Source organism: Astatotilapia calliptera, chromosome 16 (assembly GCF_964374335.1).
Source record: "Astatotilapia calliptera chromosome 16, fAstCal68.1, whole genome shotgun sequence".
NCBI lineage: Eukaryota > Metazoa > Chordata > Actinopteri > Cichliformes > Cichlidae > Astatotilapia > Astatotilapia calliptera.
In genome coordinates this window covers 13,336,552-13,361,507 of record NC_137437.1, presented here as the reverse complement: position 1 = coordinate 13,361,507, position 24,956 = coordinate 13,336,552, and the positions used below count along the sequence as shown (strand labels likewise).

Sequence of the window (24,956 nt, the reverse complement as noted above, 5' to 3'; positions counted from 1 at the left end):
TCTTGAACACTGTTCCTCAAAACATTTCCTGAACAGGTTTCTACTCTATGATAGGTCCTTTATCCTGATGAATTGAGGCACCGTTATTAGGGACTGCTGTTACTGTTAATGGTGTATGTGATAATATGTCACACAGCAAATACGAAGCTAAAGCCCATTTAGGTAGCCATTAGGTAGCCCTCTTCCATTTCTCCACACTCAGGTTTTGATGCATTGTAGAAGCTTTAGATGGTTCACCATGGGTATGGGCACTCTAAGGCTACACTAACCTATTTGCAGTGAGTTGATTCACTGTTATGACATCTTTCTATCATTAAATTTTTTTCTGTAGTAATTCAATTTCATTGTGCTGAATATAAGATACAAAATTGTAATTTAAATACTTCAGCAAGAAAAAACACGAGAAAAAAAACAACAAAAAAACAAAAACTACTTGATATGTGCAGCCCCTCACAGACAATTTTCTTTTCTGGAAGAAGTGCCTGTAGCAATGAAGTCACTTTTATTAACCTGCAAGTGGTATTTTTATCATATGACATTTAATATTTATCTTTTTACCTGACGCAGAGCTACCTGCTGTGGTGACCCCTTGTGAATAAGAGAGCAGCCAAAAGTAGCTTTGCCTGATCTTATTATTTGGTAATATTCAAATATATGGTGTAGATATTACAGAGGAGGCAAATGATGGTTCGACTTTAAATATTTTTTTAAAAGGTTTGCTTTACTTTCTTTGCTTTTACTGTCTCCCAAAAGGCTGAACAAGGCGAGCTGCTAACAGAACTAAAGTTGCAAAATAGTTAGCCGAAAGAAGTGCTGAGTTCATGGTCTGGGGTAAATTTGCAAATGATATGCATTATGTTTCTGTTGGGATACTGAGTTCCCGAGTACTACTTGTAGCTTTACAAGCCCTCATCTGTCCATTGCTCATTTGCACATAACAAGGCTCTAGAGGCAATAAGCACCATTGTGCCATTTGTATTTGCATGGTACTTGACATTTACACACTGGGAAAGCAATTAGGCCAGAACTAGGGCCATTAATACAGTGAACAGACTAGATGTGTTTGCTCTCATAGCTACCTCAATATGCATTCACAGAGAAATGAATATGATGCCATCTGCATTTCTATACTAACATTTCCTCTGTGGGTCTCAGAGAGGAATAAAGATGAAATTCACAGTTGAATTCACAGTTCAATGCGCCTACTCTTCTTCTGTTCTCCTTGTATTTTGCTGCTCAGCGATGTAAACATATCTTACACTCACACACACAAAACCTCGTGTACAAAATTTGATTTATCCATTGAGGCCTGAATCTAAACAGCCTCAACTTTACACATGCAATTTCAAGTCTTTTAAAAGATAATAACAAGATAATCCAGACAAGAGCGCTGGAAACAAGATATAAGAGCAGGTTAGCAGTTACTGCCAGTGCCTACCTATGACATGTTCCCACATTCCCAAAGTATTGGAACATTTCTGCTTGGAAAACAGTATTTCAAATCAAATCAAATCAAATCACTTTTATTGCCACATCACATGTGCAGGTACATTGGTACAGCACATGTGAGGGAAATTCTTGTGTGCGAGCTTCACAAGCAACAGAGATTACTTACTTTCTAGTAAGTAATCATGAAAGCTTATTCAAATAAAAAGGAAATATGCAATATTGGGCAATGGTTGAGGATCAGTGTAATCAACAGTGAACTGTTAGTATGTGATACTTTCCAAGAGTTGTAGTTTATCAAATGATTTAGTGGAGGCCAAAGGCAGTAACTAAAACCACACGGAGGCTTTTATTACAGAAGTAATTTAAAGTTGACCAAGTTTTAGTGCAGGGGTGGGCAATTTATCTTCCCAAGGGGCCACATGAGAAACTAGGACTGTTGTGGAGGGCTGCACCAGTAAGCCGAACTCAATTCTGCTCTGTAATATTTCTACTAACAATTAATTGACTTAAGCTTAGCTGACAGCTGTTGGGTTTGAATTTTATGTTGCAGAGTTAAATAAATAATCTTTGGATGCTCAGTAACCTAACCAAATAATTCCATCTGTTTTAGGCTTTTATTTCCTTATACAACAAAATAATATTTTAGAAGTTGCTAATCTGCTGTATTTATGCCAAAACGTTGATGGTTTTGTTAAATAAAGATGAAGGTTTTTAGCTGAATGAACAACTGATAAATGGGGGCAATTCGCACAGGTTGTCTGCACTTGTGTGCACGCTACACTGGTTATATTGACCACAGCAGGGCTTTCCCTGCTGCACACCTTGGAGTTTCCTCATCAACACCAGCCCCCTTCCCCCCTCCTTTTTTTCTCGCTTCAAACCCTCATTCTCTGAACCAATGCACTGCTTCTACTTTTTCCAGCCTGCTGCCTTCCCATTATCTTTCAGATGCACACAATAGCACTCCCTCCAGCATCCTTATCAAACCAACTAACTGCTTGTGTGTTTTTGGTCAGTTAATTTTAGATGTAAGGATTATCTCGGCTGGATAAGGGAGGCAGTGCAAGCCTGGATATAGCTGGATATTGGCCACCGCGGTCGAAAGTCTGCTGTGGAGGAAAAATATAGATGAAGATACTTGTGTAAGGAAAAATTTTTTAAGGAAAAGAAGAAAGTATTTGAGATTCATGAGGTATACATCATGGAAATTAACAAAGATAAGTACATACAGAGGTATATATATATATTTTTTATATTTGTGCAGTTATGATCTTGAATTGTTGGAACACTGTTGATATTGTTGTTTGTCAATGTGTATTAACTTCAATAAAAATGTAATTCAACCACTCTCAATATTTTCATCAAAGCAATGAAACGTATTACATTAATTACATGTACATGCTTTTTTGGCAACATCGTGGTTGCACTGCTGGTGAGCTGGGTCCTTTCTGTGTAAGGTTTGCATGATCTCCGTGTGCCTGGTTTTCTCCAGGTTCTATAGCTTGGTCCCCACAATCCAAAGTTGAGTGTTGTGTTAATTGATGAAACTGGCCATAGGCGTTTATGTGACTGCAAATAATTGCCTGTCTCTCTATGATAGCCCTCCCACCTGACTGGTGACCTGTCTTGGGTGTTCCCTGCTGTAAGGCAGCTAGGACAGGCCTCGAGATGACTGGATAGCAGTGATGGGAATAACGGCGTTACAAGTAATGGTAACGAATGAGCTAACTAATTACTATTTATATCGTTACAACGCTGTTACCGTTACTAACAAGAAAATGCGGTGCGGTCGCGTTACTATCTTTCAACAAAGAAGCTGTGTTCAGCTTACAGCATCTTATATCATTTGCACGGAAGCAGACGTAAGTAATCTGGGCGCTACAGCTTTAAGCAGCTGTGCGCGCTCCCACGGACGGCAGTCACTTTTTGGCACAACACCTGGAGCTAAGGGGCAAAACAATCGCATGCGTGCTGCTGTTTGACTGAGGAAGAATAAAGTAGTTGTGCCAATCACATGACCACTGTAAGATGACAAAGGTGATATATACCAGTTTTTAAATTGTGTTGATAGGCCACGAAAAACCAGAGTCATGATAAACAATATATAAATTTTTCCTGAATAGTTTCATCACGTTTACTGTCTAAGGACAGCGCTAGCAAGCACTCTCTGCTCATGACCAAAAAAACAAAACAAAAACCAGCCCGTTCATTTTGGTGGAGAAATGCACAATATCGACCAATCAAAAAATGATATGGCAACATGACATTTGGCTGTTTAGGAAGAGGGGAAAGTTTTAGGAGTGACAGCGAGAGAGAGGGAGAGAGAGAGAGAGAGAGAGAGAGAGCAGTATATACCTTTGTGAACAGACAAATGCATTTTTCTAGAAGAAAAACAATCCAACATGGTAACTGGTCATGTTGTCTGCAGCATGAGACAGGAAGTAGGGAACAATGCATATACAGTGTAACCAATAGCTATACAGTTGGAGTTAGAGAAAGCTTTGGTCTTTGAGGGAGCACTTCAAAAATCTGAGAAGGGAGAAATGTTCTGCTGGCGTAATTCATGTCAGTTGAAGTGACTACCAAAAAGTAAAAAATAATGCTGGAGCAAAATAAAAGTTCATCAACAAATATGCTGGTATGAGATAATCAGCAGAGTGACTGTGGACAAAAGTTAGGTTGTAAAGTATGATTGAATGCTAATCTAAATAGCTGCTAGCCAAGAAGCTAACAAATGAGCCCCTTAAAATGCAGAAGCTGAAGCAAATTAGCTAATGCAAGCACAATTTCTGACTCTGTGCTCCTGTAATCCAGTGTGCTATTGAAGGAAAGCTTGCAGGGATCTCATTGCATTTTATTCACTCATAAATATGTGTGAGGTAAACCAGTGATGCAGAAAACAGCTGCTCTTAATTGCCTTAAATGAACAGTGGTTAAGGGAGAGATGTGACGCTAACAGACCTTAAGCTGTTGTTATAAAAAGAGATGAAGGACAAATTAGTGTTGTTTATTTGAGACTTATTGTTCAGAGAGTAAATCCAAAGATACTGTGGCAAGTGTCCTTATTTGGACTGGGTAACCCCCTGCTACGCCAAGAAAACTCTCCTTTGCGCTGCCACAGTGCAAGCTGCGCTCTATAGAGCACAATGAACTGACACGATCCTGCAAAGAAGGAAAATGTCTGACAAAAAGAATCAAATCTGTGCAATATCATAACGATCCAAGAGCATAAAGTCATTAATAACAGCAATGTTAAATGGCTGAAGGACCAGTCGATCTGTTCTTATCTTGCATTGGCCCCTACCAGCAGTTCACCAGTTTAGCTTTGACACCTACCTCCAACCTTGTTGTTCATTAATGCATGAAGCAGCTCTCCCTCCAGCCCCTACAACCACTTTCTTTCCTGACACTGCCACTGCATTAAAGGTGGGTGAAACGCTTTAAAAAAAAAAAAAAGAGCCCAACACCCCCCTTCCCCACAAAACCAGCCCCACACCTCAGCTCTGAGACTTACTCTCTTCCAGAGGCAAGATCATGTGAGTCATCATCACAGTATATGTAGATATTTGGGAATATGAAAATAATAACGTTGCCAACGTATTAAGTTTTTTGGGGGGTGTTTTTAAATGTAATCCAGTTTGTTAAATTACATCATAGGAACTTTAGATAAGCATGGTTTATAACAAATAACATCAGAGATCATTTTCAGTCTTGGCAGGTTTGCAGACACCATCAACAAAACTGTTAACTCAAAGCCATCTGCTGGCTTATGGGGTTACATATACACTAAACAAACACACGTGCACACTTGCAGACACATGTGAACTCATACACATTGGGTGTTGTAATGTTGTTTGTATCTTCTTCATCATGCATATTGATTTTAACTTTTTACACCCTAGAAGGTTTATTCATGCATCTTGCTATAGCTGGCAAGGAAATGCAATAAGTTCAAGTGTTTTAACAGGCAGTCTGAAAGCCACCTTTGTCCATCCATACATCCATCCATTTTCTGCCGCTTTGCAGGCTGCAGTGATAGCAATCTATCCCAAGAAGCCAAGCCCTCCATCTCCCTGCCCATCTCTTCCAGGGAACACTGAGGAGTTCTGCAGCCAGCCAAGAACCAACCTAGTCTGATGCTCAATCCAACTTAACTGGCTCCTTTTGATGTGGAGGAGTAAGAGTCCCTCCTGAATGACCAAACTCCTCACCCTGTCGTCAAGGGAAAGCTCATTTACAGCACTTGTATTTGCAGTCTCACTCTGTCACTACCCAGAGCTTATGGTCATAGATCAGAGCATGAACACAGACTGACTGGTAAATCATCAGTTTTGCTTCCATGCTCAGCTCTCTTTTAACCACAACAGACCGATACAGCGTCCGTATCACTGCAGATGGCGGCCCCTCCCTGAGGTTGTTTCTGCTGAACATTTCTTCCAGTTAAAAGGGAGTTTTTCCTTGCCACTGTCGCCAAGTGCTTGCTAATAGTGGTCTGATTGTTGGCATTTTCTCTGTATTATTGTAGAGTTTTTACCTTACAATATAAAAAGCCTTGAGGCAGACTGCTGTTGGGATTTGGCTATTTCAACAATTATTCCAGGATGAGCTTGTCAATATATAGATATAAACATAGATATAGATATAAAATATGAAATTCTGCACTCATGACATGCCATGTCTTTGGTGTTAGCAAAATGGCAGAAAATTTGAGCATATCTGTATAAAAAAAACACAAGGTTTGATTATCTCATTAGCAAAGTTGTCAGGAAAATATAAAATACATAAATCTAACGGTGCCTTCAGTGTTCTTGAAGGACCAACTTCAGTTAATCCCATGCAAGCTGCTGTTCTCTTATTCTGCCTACACACAACCACCATTCACCTTCATTTTCATATTGATGTAAAGTGAAGGAGCCCTCACATCAAGCTCATCGGAGCTTTCATACATTCTGAATTGGGCACTACAGGAAATAGATGCCCTCAGTCTTCTGTGTTCATGCAGCTGATGACACAGCTTTTAACAAGTGAAGCTAAAGCTGCTGCACTGCTCCACTTTGGCCCTCTCAAGGATTCCATTTCTAAAAGGAACACTCAAGTAATGTGGCAAGTCATTTTGACAATCATGAAAGGTAGCACTAACAAGTGCAGGCTGCTGATAAAGGAAGGCTGCAGTGAGAGACTCTAGTGAAGTGAGGGGATGGGGAACTAGTTCCAAAGAAAACCAGCCAACCATGAAATGCCGAACCTTTACACTTGAGAGATGGCAACAGACTGTATTAGCAAGACTGAAACATGACAACAAAATCAGGAGTTGCATTCTGCGGCACCACAATTTCATCATGTATAACAAAAAAAACTATATAATCCAACACTCCCTTGTTTGCTTTTAGGGATTTAGTATGCTAGTCCCTGCAGAATAATTAATGATTTATGTTTTATCTCATTTGAATGTGTCTGTTTTTGCACCAGGAGCTCTATTACAGTCATCTGGAGACTTTCAGCAATCCTGTTTCTGCTATCTTCCACCAGTACAACAAGTTGGGAGAATTGCTCTGCTGTTATTACATTTCGAAAGTATCCCTGATCCAGGGAGGAGCCTGGAGGAGAAATTAGCCAGGAGTTTATTGGCTCAGATACAAAAGGAGCAGATTGAAAAGGGGGTGAGATGATTGAACTCTTCTTTATTCCATGGTGTGTCCTTTGTGCCAGGCTGTGCAGTCACTTTGATGTTATCTCTGTCATTTGAGCTCCATACTGCGCCTTGGGTGCCTCACACAAAAGAATATGATGCACCACCAGAGGCCATGAATGGGCTTCCCATCTATTTTCTGCAAGAGGGGAACTCTCCTTTTGAGCCGCCTCGAGTGTCACTCATTATCAAAGTATATCATTGCAGTAAAAGCCTCAGAAATGCATTTAATATGTAAAAGAATACTGTACAACTGGCCAAGTGAATACTGATTAATTAAACTAACCTCGCTTCAGGGAACTTACTAAAGAACACTTTTTTCCAATAACAACAGCTTGTTTTTCACTGTTGTTCAGTGTCCTGTGTTTGTCTCCAATCAGCATGTTTTTGTGCATTATCATAACCATCAAAGAAGCTTCTGAAAATGTGAGTGCACTAAAATCAAATACGCCTAATCGGTAGGAAAAGGTCGACTGTCAGATTGTCGCTTGTGAAGGAACACCGTGATAATGGGGGGAACGCTGCACCTTTCTTTCAAAAGGAGAAGAGCAGCGGCAGAAAGGAGGGGGTGGTGAAGATGGAGGAGGATGAAGAACATCTTACTGAGCTGCCATTAGTGGTCTAATTCACACACTAAGAATCAAAAAGAGACCTTTGAGTGGGTGGTTGGATTGTTGAGGGCCGATCAGAACCTCCATTAGCACAGAAATAAGCTGCAAATGGAACAGAGGAGCTGCGTGAAAAAAAGAGAAGGGCCAACGGTGTTGAAGGAACACAGTGCTCCGGCCAGGCAGAGCCAGACCCACTTCACAGCACTTCTGCTCAGCTAAACATGTCAAGAAGCTGAAAGATAAAATACCAACCACACAGAGGGACGAGAAACTCAAAGCTAATTCGCATTCTTCTTACAGGTTCTTATTACTGTAGGTTAGAATCCCAAGCACCGACAAACTGCATCTATATTACAGTGAAGCTTTGTTTATTGAGCTGTGAAAAAAGTGTCACAGCTCCTCCATGACTGAACTAAAATTGGTTGCTATCTCCTTTAAGGATGTCTCCTTGAGAAGCAATGGACTACTCCAAGCTTTCCTGCTGAACTTGGATCACTGCTTTGATGACTGCCATTGTGTCAAAACATACACAGCTTGATTTGCAAAGTTCTAAATATGCTGATTAGTGAGTGAGGAGTCAGTGAAGACTGTGTTGGTCTTACCAAAAAAACTGCCGTGAGCAGAGACTCGATGGCACGCTAGCATGTATCGAAGTCTGGTCATTAGTGGCAAATGTCCTCTTTCACACTTTTCACTAAATTACAACAGAACTCTATGCTGAGAATCTCACCCTCAGGGGGCAAATTTATGAATCGCAGTTTCAGTGTTATACTCTAGACTTGATTTGAGTCACTGTCAGAGGATATGGTGGATGAGCAAGACTGGATGCACCGCTTTAAGGTTTGGAAACTGAACAGCTCCGACTCAGAAACCTGATGACGCAGAAAAATACCAGCGATGATTCTTGGGAGGAAAGTTGTTAGTTTGTTGCATATTAGTGTTTGAGGTCTATGGTGAAATGGCAACTTCACATGTGCAAGTTATGAGAAGAGGACTTTCAAAGGACTATACAGAACAGCAAGAGCACTGGAAGAAGTTAAGCACTGCAAAAGAGTTGGTCAGATTGAAATTGGTACAGGTTTTGAATTTCCTGGATGGATTTCTGGAATGTTTTTGAGCACATCTCATGTATTCTTATATTTACACAACTGCTGTGCTCAAAGTCTACTTTTATGCCGGTTTAATGCAATATCATTCTGTGAACTGGAGCACATGCAAAAGAATTGAAAATGTATAAATGTGCAATCTGTGTAAGTATATGGTGAAAAAAAACATCTCAATAAGAACAAGTGTCTTAATTAAAGTATGTGTTTACACGAGAAAAGGGCTGCCTGCATTTAACGAATTGTGGAATCGTGTCTTTTTGTGTGTTCTGATAGTTAGCACGGTTTCATTTATAATCCCTACTGTGCAATTCTATAACAAGAGCCACAGGATTCTAGGTCAATCCTCTCAAATGAATTTCATTTTTTGGCCTAAGTCAAGCAGTGATTAAGCAGACGGGAATCCTACTATATACTTGAAGAATGCTCGTGCATGGTACAGTAAGAGAAGTAGCCTCTGTAAACCTCTACGGTAATGAATGAGGGAAAAAAAAGGCAATTCCCGGTCTGTGCTCTGAGCATTAGGAACATGTGCACAGCAGGAGGTGACGAGACAATGATTCTGATGGATATCCCTGTCCAGCAGAGAGTCACTCCTCCCAATGTTCTTTCTGCTGATTGATTTGAGTGACTGGGAGAGGACAGAGCGGACTGGGTGAGGTCTTATCACTCCCTTGGCTGCCTAACCTGCCGGGCCCATGTTGTTTTGAAGAGAGGCCATCAATAATAGTGGGTGACTGTGTAGTGAAAAACAATGGCTGCTCTTCAGATGTCCTCACTCTAATAAATAACGCTGTAGCTATGAATGTTGAATATGTAGCATAGGTTTATGAATGCCGTGCTAAACATTTCAATGTGCCACATGACAAAATATATCCTGTAATTTAGCATTTTAGACCGACAGAGGTAAAAAAGATAAACACTTTGTTTTTTTGGGGTTTTTATCCTGAGCATCCTGACCGTTGTCATCAGATGTCAATTCATATAGACTGACAAGTCGCAAGGCATTTAAGCTGATGAATAAAAATTGGACTGCATAAATTTCTGCTTAATGGGATCCCTGAGCTTCACGGAAATGCAATTATCCTGTTGCAAATGTGGTATTGCAAATATTGGAGACATGGTCAAAGCCCCCTTACTGAAAATGGAGTCTGCCTTAATGTCAAAACTGATGATTTTATATGCATACAGCTGTACACAGGTACAAAACATAAACAGATGCCACACATAGAAACATTTTCAGCATTATGCTTCATTTTGTGTTATGCAGGAACAAAACAGGTGTCTTACTGAAAGCCGTGCAGAATAGAATAGAATAGAATAGAATAGAATAGAATGCTCACTGATGTGTACAGGTGGCCCTCCCCGTTCATTGCGATGTATAACCCTGTCTTCACGGATTGAATGGCGACAACTCTGAGGCCCACAGGAATAAGGTTGAACAAAGCTGGGGAACACACACGTAAAACAAGCAAACACAAACATTCATCAAAATCTCACCAAAAAATATTGAAACAGACAAAGCAAACATTAAGTAAACTTTAACTAGATGGGGGTAAAACATTTAAGTAACAATCCATCATCTAAACACAAGATGTCTATCTTTAAGGCGTTGCAAACTATGGATAATACAACTGCTGACTGCTGCATTTAGGTAATCTCAGAAGATGAATTGCAGCACAGCTGGTGGACGTGACTAGCCTAGCGCAGCCTTGGCCACTCAGTGCTACCTGAGAAGCAGTTGTAATTGGGGCCACCGCTAGTGCAAGGCTGATTTAATAACACCCTTGTTGTTGTAGCAGACTCGTGGTAGGTAATGGGTATTGTTTGTATGGGGGAGAAACAAGAGGACTGGCCTGGCTGGGACATTAGGTGTGTATTTGGGAGACATGCACTAAAGGGATGCAATGAACTCAGCTGACCCTGCAAGCAACTGGAAAGGGCAGGCTTGCATCCTAGAAGAAAATCTGAGAGAACTAAATGCAGAACCACTCATTTCCTTTCCTTTTTGATGGCTTGCGGTCAGTTTCAACTGCCGACACCTAATTTGATCCTGGAGTTAAAATGACACGCTATCTATAATGCTTACCGTTTCAATAAGTCCCTTCAGCCTACCGCATGTGACATGTGCCACATCTCTTCCTGCTGACAGGAGTAAGTGACACAATGCAGAGTGTCAGGCTAGCATTAGCACCAAGCACTGGAATCAAATTAACCACCTAGCCTGAAGTGTTAGAGGAGCAGTGCCAGAACAAGCTAATAATACCTTTTTCTCTCTGTTGAGCCTACTGTTTCCTGGTCCACTTTGCCTCTCGGGAAAAGGACCAAACTGTGTGATCCCATGGCTCCATTTAAGAGCCATTTTTGCTCCAAAGATCAAAAATACTGACCAGACATTAGCAGAGGGTGACTGCTTGGTTAATTTTTTTGTATAAGAAGAATAAATATGGAGCAGGAAACAAGCCAGACATAAAATTGTGCTCAAGAAACCTACACAGGGTAAACTTTTCTATAACCTCTGCTAGTATTTCTTTAGATTATTCCAGACACCTGTTAAAAATCTGATCTACAAGTCCAAGAGATATTTCAAGGTACTCACAGGAATTACTGCTGTCATCCTTGGTCCCATCAAGAGAGCCATCGGGGTTCATTTGCAAGTAGTATCCCTGCCTGCAATATAACCTGGTCACTATACCCTTGAGCTGGGGATCTGAAGGAAAGGGGGGGGGGGGAGAGAAAGAACAGAGAATAGTTAGAATAAACTTCAAGAATGCAACTTTTTTGATTTAATACACAACAAAAAGAAAATTGTTTTCACGGGGACTTTATGGCAAAACACCGAGACACACACAAAGTATTGCAGCTGGTGGTTTTTCACAAGCAAATCCCCAAGCCACCTTTCTGGCACATAAGCCCCATCCTGCTCAGAGATAGTCCATCCAATTATAGGTAGCAGAATTAATCTGTGGTTGCCTGACTCCCATAATGAACCCAATAGCACCCTCTCTGGGTTCTTCGTATGTAGGATGTGAGAGTGTCTGCGTGCCGTCCCTTCTAGCTGCCCCGACAGGGGAATTAGCCGCATATCTACTGTAAATAAATCACTGCTGTTTAATTGCCCAGAGCCGCTGCAGCTCAGCGAGTCGTATTGTAATTTAGTTGGCATTTTGTCAGTTTGCAATAACATGACAAAAAGTGAAAGTGAAATGTAAAAAGTAAAAAGCAGTACAACACAGAAAAGGACACATTTTAATAAACCTGCGTGCGGGTGCACACTGGGACATCTCTGGAAAAAAATATTGCTTGCTCTCAAGCTGCGCTGTGATATTTCTTCATCTGTGTGCTTTTGTGTACCTGCGCGTCTGAGGTCATATACTATCAACATTAGACTTATTGTAGAGACAGCCATCACACCAAATTTCATTCTAAGAAAACCCTAGGGAGGTGAAGAATCAACTTCACCTGAGTCCTTGCATGCTACTCGGTGTGTGTGTTGGTGGGTGAGTACAGTTATGTGGAAGAGATATAGAAAGAAACAAAGAGAGGCCGCAGAGGAGAGCTCCAGAGGTCTTGCTGAGGGCAGCATCGGGCTTTTCCCCCCCGTTACTGTGCGGCTCGGGGCATTCTCCTCTGAAATGGTTCTTTCAGTTGATGGCATTAGCCAGCTCTGAGACCTTTCCCCGCTCCCTGAAAGGGAGAGAGAATGCCTCTCTGCTGGCGGATGGGAGCAGCGGCGCTATGGCATTCATCTGCACTGCTTTGTTGCTTCAGCAGAACAATGAAAAGGTGGCTAAAGCAGAATCTGACTGTCAGAGTGCCTCCGCTGTGCGCGATTCAGGCTGACAGGATGGTGACAGCATCTATCTGGTTCGCAATAATGCTAAGCTCAGTCAAAATCATTGCAGGCATTTAGCCAGAGACAGATGTCACTGTGAAGAGATCATCGTCCCTGGTCTTCTTTTTCATTGAACTTACAATACATGTGACGCGTTCTAAAAGCATTGTTAGAGTGAAGGTTGGTTTGAGACCTCTTTTGTGCCAGTAAAATGACAAAAAAAGAAGAAAAAAAATTCAAAAATGTAACAAATAAAATTCCGTTTTTGTCAAAATGTTTGGTTTATAGATTTCTGCTTAATACTTGTATATTTTTAAAGGAAAATGGAAAGATTAAAATTTAAAGAATGGCTTTTTTAAAAAGCCTATTAAAAAAATTTCTCATTATTTGTCCAAACCTACCGTAATATGAGTACTTGAACTTGATCTTGGATTTTTAATATCATTCTTTTTTAGCATAATCTTTCCGCTTGTCTTTTTGCTATTGCCCCCTTCCATGAGCACCATTGGTTTGAGGATTATCGACAGCACTCGTGTTATCGTCTTTTTTGTTTTTCCTTATAAGCATATAGCATTTTTCTTCCCATGACAACTTTTCTGGGCTCAGAAAACACTTTTAAAAAATGACACTTTAAATTGTAAAATGAAAACTCCAATAGCCAATGTGCAATATGAATCTCACATTAGAAAAAACAGCAAATGCCGCTTAATAAATGATGAGGATGATTGGAAATTAATTAGAAGTCATTGTGTGGATTTATTAATGGAATTAAATCCCACATTTTGATTAATTTGTGCAAGTTTAAAATTATTCAACACCTTTTGTTCCAAACTTAGTGAAGCTAAACAACCTAGTCGTCCAAATTTGCTGTCCTCTGAGCCGGATAACTAACTTTAGTCTTGCAAAGAGAGACTCCTAACCTGCAGGTCCTGCAGCTGGGGTCGTGGCTCGAGTCGAGTTCAGCTTGAATGATTTTGGTTTTACAGCACTGTGTTAGAGTAAAGGTAATGAATATATTTGTGGCATAGCCTTGTGGATGGTCCGTACTCGTCTCACAGCAGGCTGCACATAAAGACCAAGTTATGCGTGGGTTGGTGTTTTTAATGCACCTTAACTTTAAACTGTGTGAGCCTTAGGAGGTGGGGTAGATGTAAGTTTCTTCATTTGTAAGAGAGACGGACAGAGAAGATGGAATGTGTACCAGTAATTGCAGCAGAGCTGAGTACAGACTCTTTCAACTTATTTTTAAATTAGTTTACAGGTTGTGGGTCATCCCACATACCACTAAGACCAAAGTGATCTCCAGCTCAGAGGATGACTCATTTGATGAATATTAGGTTATAGCTTGCAGTCGACTTTATTGCATTTTGTGCACAAATACATCAAAATCTGGGGTGAATTTTATTTCTTGCCTCTACAACAGGATTTCAAGTGTTCAGGATAGTCAAGGCCTTTAAATACTATATATTAATCGCAGGTAAGGTGAGACCACCTGTCTTAGACATTGAACCTCCTTTTTTATCTAAGATATCCTCCCTTAAACTGCCTCCTTCTGTCCTGATGCAAATGTTTCCACATCGTCACATTTGATGTGACCTTGAGACACTTAAACAGGTGTCTCCAGGTCCACAAACACATGCTATATCAGCTGGCATTTGTTTTTTCAAACATAGAGGTACCCAGCAGTCAGATAGAAAACCGTGCAACCTTAAGACCACTGAAGACAGGTGTGTTCTCATACAGTAGTGAGAGCCGGGAAACATGCTCACACACACACACAGAGCACTTTCCAGGACACGACAGACTAATATGGTGTTGGGTCTCCATTTGCTCTAGAAACAGTCTCAATTCTTCACAGATCAGCAAACACCGGTGTTACACACAGATTTTCATGTTTATATTCAATGAGCACACACAGCTCCCCTGAGCAAATACTATTATGTGGAAACACAAACTTGGCAAACATGTGATCAATAAATGGCTTTGATCAACATTTAACTCTTGTGAGGGAAAGGTGAGATTGATTCCGAGGACATCTGTCATAATTAAAACTGCATAACTGCGTATTGTGTTGTGTGCGTGTGCGATGCACATGTGTGTGAGGTGAACTTGGCTCCTCTATCGTGCCATAAATCATGAAATACTGGCTGTGTTCCCTGAGGCGAGCAAGCCCGTATATCTCACACACACAGACTTCCCCTTCAGCTTCAATCATAAGTACTTCAGAGCAGCAGACAGAGTGAGCTGAAAATAAGTCAAATTAAAACTAATTCAAGCTAATTCATTTCAATTAAAGAAGACTGAAAAGGGGGGGAGGAGACAAAACAATTGTTAAATGGGGAAGATAAGTCTCTGTAATACTGTGCATGATAGTTGAGCTCTATTCCAATTCTGGGGAGTGTCTCTATGAATATGTCAGTCATGTTTTTAAATACCTAGCGAATTATTTATGACTGACAAATACACTAGCATGCATTCCAGACAAGCTTGATATGGTGCGTACACTCTTTAAAATCCAGAAGAGCTTTGAAAACGTCTCTGTGGTGTTCTCTAAGTCGACGAGGTCTTTGACTCGTGCTTCTTTTCTTACTTATTTCTTTTCTTGTCTGTATGAAGACGACTCTGTATATAACAGCCCCAAACAGTGAAACAACAATGCTGCTTATCACAGATGGAGTCTCCAGCCTCTAATCTCACTGGACTTTCCCAGTCGCACTATTGGTTATTACAACTGAAGCACTGTATGTTTCTACATGCTTTGTTTCTAAGGAAACTGAGTTGCGGCTTGGCATCAGCGGGGGGTTTCCTTGGAAAATAGAGAGCATCGGAATCGTAAGACCTCAAATTGTGTTGTTTTGTAGCAGTAATCCTCTCTGTGTATAAATTCAGCTGTGACGGGAAAGTTGTGAAGCGACCTCGCTGCAGTTCCCTCTTCCCCTTTCTCTCTTATTTTCTGTTGTGTCATCCCTCTGTGTGTGTGTGTGCAGGGGAACATACTCACCTCAGTACAAAGTAAGCAAGCAACATGCGGGGTACAAGGAGACACACACACACAAACACACAGGCACAGCTGCAGCAATACTTGTAGACTCCTGTCAGCCCTGCCCTGCCTGACCCACTTTGGATGTTTCTAGAATAGGAGAAGGGCTTTTCCAGCCTACAAAGGAAAAACCCTTCTCGCTTGTGTTGTCATATGAAAGGCGATCAAAGCAGCGTTCTCACTCCTTTCCTATTCCTCCTTCATCAACAACATCGCTGACATCTCATCCAATAACTCAGCACAGACACTGGAGGCTGACTGATGACGCACTGCTCTGTCCTGTCAACATGTGCTTGAATAAACAGCCAGGGAGCGGGAAATCACTCATCTCAGCTGGCTTTTTAGATCACGTATAGGGTAATCTAATGTAACGTTATCTAATAATTAAGGGATCTAATCTGGCGGGAGATAATTAGAGCCACAGCAGCGAGATTATAGGCAAGTCCAAGCCACGTGTGCCCCCGGCTCGCTTACTGGGTTTGAGTGTAATAGGATTTATAACTCCCATCTAATCCCCTAAAAAATTATGGCGATCACTGGCTCTGTATTTGCTATCAAAAAGCATGGATTTAAAATTAAAGCTGATATGAAGGACGGCAAACAAAATGCTTCCACGCAGCATATCCCCCGAGGTACTGACAGATGTCAGGGAGCCACATCTGTGCGGCTTAATGATCAACTGCAACAAAACAAGCTCAAATACAAAGTGCCAACTGATCATTTTCTGTACGGAGAATGCTCAGGCTTTGATACACACTGTAAGTCAATGCCAATCAATGCAGCCCATAGTGTCTGACTCACAAGATCAATATTTAAACCCAAAGGGAATACTAGACTTAGGGATTCCTTTTAATTCACCCCAACTCCCTCATTCTGACACATCTGAGAAGGAATTTGAAGCACCACAGTCTGTTTAGGCTCAGCTGTCAGAGCCCAGTGTTTTTGTCACCTGGGAAATGACGACAAATGTGTACGTCCGAGCACGTTAGCGCAACCTATGTGATCAGTGGTGCATTTGGGTTTTATTCGCTGGCAAAGAAACATCTTTTCAGGGTTCAATATTAAATTAAGTACAGCAAACAAGTCATTAGTCTTCCTAAGCTTTGTGCTCTCATGCTAACACAGTGGAAAGAAGGAAAGAAGGGAGAGAAGGAAAGGAAGTGTCTGAGAAAGAGAGAGAGAGATGAAGCAGTGAGAACAGTAACAGTGGCAGGGAGCACCCCGGCAACAACGTCGCATATCAGTCGATAGAGATTTTCCCAGTTCATGTGAGACTGAAATTAATGAGGTATTTTCCCCATTAGGGCCTTTAATCAGAACGAGTACAGAAAGAAAGGAAAGGAAAACAGTGTTTGTTATAACGAGACACTCAAAACTAAGGAGAAAACGGCCATTTTAAAGGAGCTTCCCCCTCCTTGAATTCTTACTTTGATTTTATGTGAAGTGTCCCTCATCTTCCGGGCAGACTTGTGACACAGTTCACCAACACTTGTGCTTTAGCTGTTACTGTGGATTACCGTCACTTATTTGAAATTCAAGAGGCCGTGTGTTGCTCCAGAAAATGGCCGATCCAGGTGTGATGTTGTCATTTTATGCTTGCCAGTGAAGGCTGACTTGGCATCTACATCTCTGCACTCAGAGCAGACTGAAGCACACGCCGCCCCAATGAAAGGAAACACCAGCATACGGGCCCTTGTATTGACAGATGTGGACAGCGTCATCTGTCCACATCTGTGATCTGCGAGGGCTTCTGGATGCTGTTGACAATTTCAAATGAAAAGATAGATGCGCCACAAGCCAATTCGGAGGTGACACAAGAGGACGGACAATTAAATACACACACAGACAAAAATGGGGCAGCCACACATACACATCCCACCACATGCACACTGTGAGCAGACGCAGAAACAGCAGCCTGGAGGATAGCTGGTTATACCCTTCCATTCTCGTGCACCCTCACCCATGGCCAGATGTGTCCTCTACGGGCTATTATACGGATCCTCTTTCATCAAAGCCATTTTAATACATGTAATCACTAAGGGCTGGTGAAGCAGACACTTCATGGTGTTGTTCTGCTCCAGTATGAACAGAGAGACTCAGCAATCAAAATGGCTCTCTTTGTGGACAAGATGAAAGAGTAAACGCTGCTTCCGTGCACATAAAGAGGAAACAAATGCAGCTTGCCAAGAGGGTTCAATCTGTTGGAGTTAGAGCATGTGTGGTGCAACAGGTCTGATACCTGATGATTCTGAGAGAAACATGCAGCTGCCTTCAATCATTCACTAACAAGGGGGAAATGACCGGAGTCATTTTCTCCCTAAATGAATTACCCTCATTTCTTTTTCTAAGGGAAAACACTATTAGTGATTCCAGCAGTGAGCTAATTGTTGATATTGCTCTTTTAGCAATCCCAGGTTGCCACTTTACAGCCAAGAAATGTTCATGACGTGTTCATAATTGCACGGAATATCATTCGGAACAAGAGGGGAGGCCACTGGCTTTGGAAATTGAAGAATTATGCTAGGATGGTGGTGGGGGTGGAGGAATTATGTTTGAAAGGAGTAATCTCCATTCCAGCGATACTGACCTTTTACTTGCATAGAAATGAGTTTCATTTTGGGCTTCTTGTAATCTACTTATGTACAGCAGTTCAGCATATTCTGTATGTGCTTCATGGCGATCAGACCCCTTTTTAGAATCACAGAGGTGACAGCTACGTAAACCTGTCTAAACCATTTGGTACAACTCGTCAGGAGCCCGTCAGCTACCTGGGTCTGCATAGAAATCAGAGGAATGTTGGTTATTTTCAACCAACTCGACTACATACACAAAACATGGTGCTCTGTCTTCTCATAATCAACTTTAACTTTTTTTTTTTGGAGCACAAAGGTTTAACGTGGCAAATGCGTCTAATAAATAAAAAGCAAACATTATTGACTCGCCCCCTCGCTGCCCTGGCTCCAAGGTTGTTTTTTTTATAGTGCAGTCCTAATTAAGCGATCAACCAGTGGTTGAATGTATGCACATGTTTACACTGAATACACACTCTGAAGTTCCCAGACCTTGTCTCCGTAGTCTCCTCTTCCTGAGGCCGAAGATGCGCACTTTGGAGAAGATGTCGACCAGGTTCCCATTGCAGAGCCCCTTGTTCTTGTTGGGGCTCTTTCTCCGTCGGTTGGTGGAGGGTCGGTCTAAATGCTGCTCCCGTGCCTGTCTTTTCTGTCTGATCAGCCCACTTGCGATAGCAGCAGCCATGGCTCAAAATGTCACAACTGCACAGGTCCAGTCTGCACTCGGAGCACGGACTATTCAAACAGCCGCCTCTCAGAGCTCGCAGCCCGGGTCACAGTCCCATGGTGGCGGCTATGTGGCTCGTTCCGTTATGTCAAATGCCAAATAAATATTTCTAAAAGCTGGCTTTCCTTTTTAAAAAAATCAAAAAAATCAAAATACTACATGATAATTAGGGGATTAAACCAGCTGTCACTATAACTCGAAAAATTCTTGAGCATGGTGGAAAAAAATTAGATCAGTTCATGCGTAATTCAGCACATCAGTGACTACAGTCTTGATTCCGAATATTTCCGAGGATTATTCATACCTGTGCTGTGATGTGTTTGTTCATTGTCTGTGAAATAATCAGCAGCATCGCCTCCTTAAATGTCCAGCACGGGCTTCCTCGTCCGCTCGGTGAAATCTCACCTGCTCTTTCCTCCTTTCACACTCCGTTTTTTCCCCCTCTCCTTTTGCCAGACGAGATTGCTTTTTTTGAAGTCAGTCTTTAGTCTGCGGTGGGGACGCCCGTGCATGTGCGCCGCCAGCAATTAAACAAACACAGGCGCCTCCTACGAAGATCACAACCCGTCTCAAGGCACAGCAGCTCGGGGCGAATCCAGCTCCCAAGTTTGCAAGAAGCAATCGGCGACAGGGACCCCGCGATGACCGAACGAGAGAAACACAGTTGGGAATACAGAGGAACGCGCAACCGAGCCAGAGTTGTTATGTGGAATTAATACCAAGTTATTTTCCAACTACCAGTCGACGTGTCGGCTAGTGTTCACAACACAAGCGACTGGGCGCGATAGGATCCAGGGAGGGAAAAACATACCCAAAGCTGATCCTGCATGTGGAGATGACGTCTGCATTGTGTGACAAGCTGCATACAAATACATTAAACTTAAACCCCCCGGCGACCAGCACACAATTCGACCCAGTGCATGTTCACAAAAGAGCCCACTGCGAGGAAAACGAATGCATAGCGATCAGTGCGCAGTGGGAATAAGGGAAGAAAGTAACACCACAGACAAACGGCGCAATTTATTTTCCAACGCTGAAAGAAAAAAAAAAAGAAATGTGGGGTGGGGGTGGACGGGGTAGGAAGTGCTTGTTTATATGCCCCAGATCAACAAACGTTTCCCATCAACAAGTCCTAACCACTCGTTAGTGCACGACTTGAAGAGGTTGCACCCCCTCCCACTTCCTCCCTCCTGACAACCGAGCCCCTGCTTGAAGAGAGAAAGTGTGTGTGTGTGTGTGGGGGGGGGGGGGGGGGGGGGTCTGAAGCCGTTAGATAGTAGCATTTCAGTTTTTAACGCTTTAGTTTGGACTCTTTAGAAAGCTACATTCCCTGTACCACTCATGTGGAAATAAGAAAGCCAAACGCGAGGGGACAGTGTGCCATTATGAACTCCCTTTCACCTCATTATCACAGGACAGTCCATATATTTCCACATATAGTGAGTGGATTACTGCTACTCTTCTTCTTTGTTATTTATTTATTTATTTTGCTCCATCTCATGAAACCTGTTTATGTTGTTCTAATTAAGATCGATTCAAGTCGCGCGCTCCATTTGCTGTGTGCGCCTTCAGCACCAGGGACAGCGTCTCTGATTTCTGCACCATCATGGAGGTGGGTCGCGAGTGTGGGGGTGTCATTTCTTCAGTCGGTTATCATAACCTTTACTTAAACGTCCACGAGCCACGAGACAGCGCGAATGCCTCCGGTAAATCACGAGTAAATGAGAGAGACTCCACTCCACTCACGACCCGCATGTGAATTTAAACGCTGACCGAGACGTCTCTGATCCACGCAATAAATGCCAGGGCGAGGTTGAGGCGTCTGATCCTTTTCGTTGATTTGGGGATAAATATCATCCAATTCTCAATCACAGGCACAGAAATTAAAACTCAAGAGAGCCATCTGCTGTTTGTGGCTGTAATTAAAGAGCCTGGCTCACGGGGGACTAAAGTGTTGTACTGAATAGCTCTGATGTGCGTTCACAACACACACAAACACATGCACACACACACATGCACACACACACCTGTTGATATCCAGCAGATGTACACATATAAGATTGACTAAAGTGACAAAGGAACGGGAAAAATGTGTGAGGACAGATGAGCAGGTTTATAACAGCTGGATGAAAGCGCTGTTAGTGATTTAAAAAAAAAAAAAAACACGAATTCCGCTTTAAAATGTTCTTTATAGATCACATAGGTTCACAAAAGACATTCAACCCGCTATGCGTGGGCTTGTGTGCTTTTCCCCCGACCCCTCATCCCACTAGATTGAGCACATATCGTGGGTGCATTAAAAGTTTATGTCCTAGGAGCCTCCTGCTGCTGCGGTGCTCTGAGAGACATGCAGTTAACGCTCCAACCAGCAGCGGACACTGTCAGCTCAACAATGGTCCCACAGCAACTTTGCAGAGCGGCACTGTCACCGTGACGGTTATGAATCGCAGAGGGCTTCTACTTAAGCTCACACATATAATGGATTTTCTTTATTCCTCTGGGTTACATCGCCTGACTGCACAAGAAATATGCATCTTCCCCTTTGAGTATGTATATATATATATATATATATATATATATATATATATATATATATATATATATATATATATATATATATATATATACATACATATATATATATATATATATACATATAGGGAGGCTGGTGAACTATAGCCTTTCCACTTTCAGTCTCACAGCATGGGCATAATATACATGAACAGCTTTTTCCTCAAAGCACATAAATTCACATGTGGAAGTCTAGTCAGAGACAACACTGTGCAATCTAGGGCAGTTCTTTCCTTTAAGCTAAACACAGCAGTGGTTGCAAAAAAGCATCGAAAACCCCGTCAAACAGTCGAAGAGTAAAACAAAAGCGCACTTACCTACATTTTTTTTCCGTCTGTGTGTGAATGAATGAGGGTCCATGGCAGGCCCATTCCAAAGACCTATAAGCCAAGTGTTTTCCCCGTGACTTCTAATACCCCATTTATACTGCACCTTCTAGGCTCTAACATGGTTACAGCAAACTGACAGTCTGCCCTGAGCTGTTCACAGTAATTTCTTCAGGAAGGCCCTAAAAGCTTCACTCATTCTTTAAGTTGGGTCACAGAGACAGGCAGTTAGATAAACAGATGTGGACACTTTGTCTGAGGCTGCCCGCAAACACAAGGCTAAATGTTGCCTTAGGCTGGAATCTGCAAGACATTAACTAACAACAGTTATAAAATACAAGGCACGCCAATGCCGGTTTTTGAACCTCTATTATTTGTGTGGCACTGAGCATAACACCGTGCACATCTGGCCTTTATGGAAAACCCTGGAAACCAAGATTCATTCACAAAGATTCGACAAAGCAGAAGCTGCAATTAATGCAACCACAGCCTCATCAGGTCAAATCATTTAAATCCAATCTCCTCTGAGAAAATGAAATTATCTTAGTTAGATGTCCTGCTGCTGAGGCAAAGCAAATGGCAACTCACAGAGCTGAAGTAAACAACCCATTTGATTATTGCTGAGACTTTGCTTGAGGATAGTAGGAGGGGGCATGTTGTTTTATCACCTATCCTGATAGAAAAACCAGGCAGCAGGACTCAGCACTTCTGAGGCTTGACGATATAAAAGAACCTTAACTTTACAGAATGAAATTACATTGCATTATCAAAGACAGCAAGTTAATTCAATTTGAGAGGACTAATGATTTTTCCCAGCTCAGATTCATGTCATCCCTCTACCCCTCCATGTCTTTTTCTTCTTCCCCTCACTTTAGCTGTTTAATCAGGGAATATCATGAGTCCATATACTGAAGTAATAAAAGCTTAGCAAGCCCAGTTATAGACTTTAAGTATCCTACAGTGCTCGTGTATGCGTCTCATTAGTTTGGATGAGTTTAATAGTCCGAGCTAATCAGAGAGCTAAGATAGACGAGTGCACATAAAGAGCCTGTATGGGGCAGCGACTGTGGAGAAATTTTATTAAGTGGTCATGAATTAAGTGCACATACTGAAACCGTGGAGATGGGAAAAGGCCAGAAAGCTCAGGGGATCGCGAGCACATGATCATGAACAGTCTTAACTAGTTTGTTATTTTGCATGCTCATTACTGAACATTTTTGCATTTGATCACTTTGAGTGAGATTCCTTTATTAGATCGTTCACTTATGACCTGAAGAAAATTATTAAAACTATGAAGACTGTCAAATTTATTTAAAAACTATAGAATATTTTTAAATTAATTCCTTGTTTTATAAGCTTTATTTGACTTGAAGATGCCTTTGTGTTATCTTTGTATGTGCCGTCTTTTTCTGTCTTATTCGGAATTTCGTGAATGTTTGATCCTCTTTGGATCTTTGGTCCACGTTACTAAAGAATCCTCCTGTTGGTGAAGTTTTACTCTTGCTACTGGTTGAACACCATACGTCTAATGCCTCTAATGGTGGAACACACTAGAGAAGATTCATTGTGTTCATGGACTGTATTTTCGACCTGATGAAGGTCTGTGTGCCAAAACGTGTCGGAATTTTAGGTTAAATATAACCACGGCAATAATAATAAAGGTAATTTGCTTTGATCTGAAAATACAGTGCTTTGGAGTTTTAGTGATAATTTTAGTTTATATGTCATTGGAAGAATACATTGATGCACAATTGACATTGATTGGCTGGAATCACTTGTTCAGTTTTTGTTTAAGTAGTGTTCTGCAACATTCAGTGGCCTTTTGTTCCCTTTGTGGTGTCTTTTCATTTAAAAAAAACAGTCCCATTTAGCGTTTTTATTGTAGTGGACACAAAGTTTTTAGTAAGTTGTAAACATTTCTGTGTTTGCTGGTACACTTGGGTTCCATTACACATTCTTTGCAGGATGCCCGGTAATTGAAAGAATACCAACAGGGAATTTCCACCATCTGTAGACAGTTTTCTAATGGTGAACTAATGAACACCAAAGTCTTTAGAAAAGCATTTTCTTCTCTGTGTATTTCCATAATGTTTCTTTGGTCCTGTGAAAGTTGCTTTTTTTCAGCTGCTCCTTCAGGGGCTGCAGCTGCAGAAGGATCCACATGTTTGATTGGGCACAGATGTTTATGCCCTTCCTGATCCAACCCTCTCTCCGTGTCAACCAGAAGATCACTTAACAGATGTTAAGTGAACATGTTAAACACTACACTATAGCACAACTAAAATATTAAAAGTACATACAGTGGGGCAAAAAAGTATTTAGTCAGCCACCGATTGTGCAAGTTCCCCCACTTAAAATAATGACAGAGGTCAGTAATTTGCACCAGAGGTACACTTCAACTGTGAGAGACAGAATGTGAAAAAAAATCCATGAATCCACATGGTAGGATTTGTAAAGAATTTATTCGTAAATCAGGGTGGAAAATAAGTATTTGGTCACCTCAAACAAGGAAAATCTCTGGCTCTCACAGACCTGTAACGTCTTCTGTAAGAAGCTTTTCTGTCCCCCACTCGTTACCTGTATGAATGGCACCTGTTTGAACTCATCATCTGTATAAAAGACACCTGTCCACAGCCTCAAACAGTCAGACTCCAAACTCCGCCATGGCCAAGACCAAAGAGCTTTCGAAGGACACCAGGAAAAGTATTGTAGACCTGCACCAGACTGGGAAGAGTGAATCTACAATAGGCAAGCAGCTTGGTGTGAAAAAATCAACTGTGGGAGCAATCATCAGAAAATGGAAGACATACAAGACCACTGATAATCTCCCTCGATCTGGGGCTCCACGCAAGATCTCATCCCGTGGGGTCAAAATGATCATGAGAACGGTGAGCAAAGATCCCAGAACCACACGGGGGGACCTGGTGAATGACCTGCAGAGAGCTGGGACCAAAGTAACAAAGGTCACCATCAGTAACACACTACAACGGCAGGGAATCAAATCCCGCAGTGCCAGACGTGTTCCGCTGCTGAAG

General features: G+C 41.7%; 1 protein-coding gene across 2 annotated transcripts in view; it reads right to left on the bottom strand.

Annotated features, from left to right (window-relative positions):
- fgf14 (fibroblast growth factor 14) overlaps window positions 1-24,956 on the bottom strand; it is a 109,049-nt gene that overhangs the window by 21,514 nt on the left and 62,579 nt on the right. Inside the window, exons 1-3 of one of the 2 annotated variants that reach the window (XM_026145931.2) lie at window positions 18,790-19,864; window positions 11,452-11,562; window positions 10,196-10,299 (exon numbers count right to left, since the gene is read on the bottom strand). In XM_026145931.2, coding sequence (XP_026001716.1) covers window positions 10,196-10,299; window positions 11,452-11,562; window positions 18,790-18,982 — 408 coding nt within the window. In that variant the 5' untranslated portion in view covers window positions 18,983-19,864. Of the gene's footprint in view, window positions 1-10,195; window positions 10,300-11,451; window positions 11,563-18,789; window positions 19,865-24,956 lie in introns of those variants that run through there. The other variant, XM_080290325.1, reaches the window with a different exon arrangement.